The sequence below is a fragment of the Salvelinus sp. IW2-2015 genome, linkage group LG16, assembly GCF_002910315.2.
Source record: "Salvelinus sp. IW2-2015 linkage group LG16, ASM291031v2, whole genome shotgun sequence".
NCBI lineage: Eukaryota > Metazoa > Chordata > Actinopteri > Salmoniformes > Salmonidae > Salvelinus > Salvelinus sp. IW2-2015.
Window position 1 is genome coordinate 35804041 of NC_036856.1, and position 3735 is coordinate 35807775.

The 3735-nt window shown below is 39.2% G+C and overlaps 1 protein-coding gene and 1 pseudogene across 1 annotated transcript in view; both read right to left on the reverse strand.

The window, feature by feature from the left end:
- Window positions 1–3735, reverse strand: part of LOC111976125 (inactive tyrosine-protein kinase transmembrane receptor ROR1-like) — a 505588-nt pseudogene that overhangs the window by 175206 nt on the left and 326647 nt on the right.
- LOC139028981 (ribonucleoprotein PTB-binding 2-like) overlaps window positions 1–3735 on the reverse strand; it is an 82217-nt gene that overhangs the window by 45501 nt on the left and 32981 nt on the right. The window contains exon 2 of the mRNA XM_070447702.1: window positions 392–458. Coding sequence (XP_070303803.1) covers window positions 392–458 — 67 coding nt within the window. The remainder of the gene's footprint in view (window positions 1–391; window positions 459–3735) is intronic.

Genomic DNA, 3735 nt, shown 5'->3' on the forward strand with positions numbered 1-3735 from the left:
GTGGATAAGGCCGTTTCTCATCACACACACTGTGGATAAGGCCGTTTCTCATCACACACACCGTGGATAAGGCCGTTTCTCATCACACACACCGTGGATAAGGCCGTTTCTCATCACACACACTGTGGATAAGGCCGTTTCTCATTAAGCTCTCATCAGCAATTAAACAGCATTAACCTTTAGTGCCCCCCCTCAGCCACAACATCTCAGCTGTTTGCAGATCTGTGTTTCAAAAGGTGTTCGCGTTTGGCTCTCCCTCTCGCTCTACTCTAAATACAGCCATTCCCTCTGACCAGGAAAAGAGAAAAGGACTGGACAGACATGGTGGGGTTGTTCTGTGAACTGAAGAAAATGGTGATAGTTTGGAGAAGTGGGGGGTGGTTTGGTTTACCTGTCCCTTTGTTGCGGTCCACAAAGCAATACTTGAGCTCGTATTCTTTCAGAATCTCATGGACCTCCTGCAGAGAGAGAGAGAGAGAGAGAGAGAGAGAGAGAGAGAGAGAGAGAGAGAGAGAGAGAGAGAGAGAGAGAGAGAGTGTGTGTGTATGTTATTTGTGTTTTTTTAAATTGTATTGTTTGTTTTACTTTTTTTTATTATCTATTTCTCTTTCTTTGTTAATGTAAATATATTTTGTCCTTTCTAATATAGCCCTTTGAAGTGATTTTAATTGTGAGAGAGAGATATACAGTTAGAGAGAGAGATAGAGAGAGAGAGAGAGAGAGAGAGAGAGAGAGAGAGAGAGAGAGAGAGAGAGAGAGAGAGAGAGAGAGAGAGAGAGTGTGTGTTTAGACAGCAGGAATCTTTGAAACACGGAACACACTAATGTCACAGTTGTCCAATGAGCTAAATCTTTCATTCTTTTACATTTTTTTTCTTCTCCAGATATACTTTCAGAAGTCTTTGATGTTAGGTCTCCCTATTGTAATTATTTCTTGATTGGGGAATTAGATCAAGCATATCCTGTTGAAGAGCTGAATAGCTTTTTGGGCTCTTTATTGAGAAAACAGACACATGTAGTTAACACTCACAGGGGAGAATACATCCCCAAAACATATTAATAGGGATATTAAGAAACTAAAGACTTTTTTATTTTACAGCCAAATGTCACCCAGCCCTCTGATTCATCCACACATTTCATTTATTTGTACTATTTAGTGATTTAGCAGAGGCTCTTATGCAAAGTGACTTCCAGTCAGTGCATACTACCCACCAACCCAACARCCCATACAACATGGATCTTCAAGATTCAGCCACGGGCCGATTCTTTCTTCAGCGCGTTGTCGGGGGGACGGAACATAATTCAAAATAATGTTTAGACTGCAAGAAGCCAAAACAGATATATTTGACTAAAACATAATCCTTTCAAACCCTGCTTACATTTGTATACGATCACGTCTCCCTATTATGCGTGGGAATACTTGTGAACAGATTTCCTAAATCTGGTTGGGGTGGTATACAGAAGATAGCCCTATTTGGTGGAAGACCAAGTCCATATTACGGCAAGAACAGATCAAATAAGCAAAGAGAAACAACAGTCTATCATTACTTTAAGACATGAAGGTCAGGCAATCCAGAAAATTTCAAGAACTTTGAAAGTTTCTTCAAGTGCAGTCGCAAAAACCGTCAAGCGCTATGATGAAACTGGCTCTTGTGAGGACCGCCACAGGAAAGGAAGACCCAGAGTTACCTGTGCTGCAGAGAATAAATTCATTAGGATTACCAGCCTCCGAAATTGCAGCCCAAATAAATGCTCCACAGAATTCAGGTAACAGAAACATCTCAACATCATCTGTTCAGAGGAGACTGCGTGAATMAGGCCTTCATGGTTGAATTGCTGCAAAGAACCMACTACTAAAGGACACCAATAATAAGAGACTTGCTTGGGCCAAGAAACACGAGCAATGGGCATTAGACCGGTGGAAATCTGTCCTTTAATCTTGATGAGTTCAATTTTGAGATGTTTGGTTCCAACCACTGTGTCTTTGTGAGACGCAGAGTAGGTGAACGGATGATATCTGCATGTGTGGTTCCCACAGTGAAGCATGGAGGAGGAGGTGAGATGGTGTGGGGGTGCTTTGCTGGTGACACTGTCAGTGATTTATTTAGAATTCAAGGCACACTTAACCAGCATGGCTTCCACAGCATTCTGCAGCGATATGCCATTTCATCTGGTTTTCACTTAGTGGGGCTATCATCTGTTTTTCAACAGGACAATGACCCAACACACCTCCAGGCTGTGTAAAGGCTATTTGACCAAGAAGGAGAGTGATGGCGTGCTGCATCAGATGACCTGGCCTCCACAATCACACGACCTCAACCCAATTGAGATGGTTTGGAATGAGTTGGACCGCAGAGGGAAGGAAAAGCAACCAACAAGTGCTCAGCATACATGGGAACTCCTTCAAGACTGTTGGAAAAGCATTCCAGGTGAAGCTGGTTGAGAGAATGCCAAGAGTGTGCAAAGCTGTCATCATGGCTACATTGAAGAATCCCAAATATAAAATATATTTTGATTTGTTTAACACTTTTTTGGTTACTACATGATTCCATGTGTTATTTCATAGTTTTGATGTCTTCATTATTATTCTACAATGTAGAAAATAGTAACAATAAAGAAAAACCCTTGAATGAGTAGGTGTGTCCAAACTTTTGACTGGTACTGTATACGAAACAAAAATATAAATGCAACATGTAAAGTGTTGGTCCCATGTTTCATGAGCTGAAATAAAATATACCAGAAATGTTCMACACGAACAAAAAGCTTATTTCTCTCAAATTTGTTTACATCCCTCTTAGTGAGCATTTCTCCTTTGCCAAGATAATTCATCCACCTGACAGGTGTAGCATATCAAGAAACTGATTAAACAGCATGACYATTACACAGGTGAACCTTGTCCTGGGGACAATAAAAGGCCACACTAAAATGTGCAGTTTTGTCACACAACACAATGCCACAGATCAAAATAAAATAAAATAAAAATAAAATAAAATACAAATACAAATCAATGCAGTTCAAGAAATAGAGAAAACAATAGACTAAATAAACTGTCGTGACGTGACTATCATTAATGTGATGACTGCTATTTATCGAATAATTATCTACCATGTTTAACTATTACTCAATGTAACAATTAACTCATTAGGAATTTGGGGCACCACGGGAATAGTTATTGAACGAGTTACTATCTCCCAACTTAAACTCTAATGATATTATAAATACTGTATCTCTTACATCAGTAACAGTCAATCATTAATTATTACCTATTCAGTCTCATTCTGAACGTCGTTTACTTCGTAAATCTGCACGATCCCGAATCTAAGTGATGAATCAGCAATACACAAATTGGCTTAATTATTTAGTTTGAAAATAAATAATCACACAGAAATACATAAACACGCGCACACACACACAAACGGTATACAGTGAGGGAAAAAAGTATTTGATCCCCTGCTGATTTTGTACGTTTGCCCACTGACAAAGAAATTATCAGTCTATAATTTTAATGGTAGGTTTATTTGAACAGTGAGAGACAGAATAACAACAAAAATATCCAGAAAAATGCATGTCAAAAATTTTATAAATTGATTTGCATTTTAATGAGGGAAATAAGTATTTGACCCCTTCTCAATCAAAAAGATTTCTGGCTCCCAGGTGTCTTTCATACAGGTAACGAACGGAGATTAGGAGCACACTCTTAAAGGGAGTGCTCCTAATCTCAGTTTCTTACCTGTAT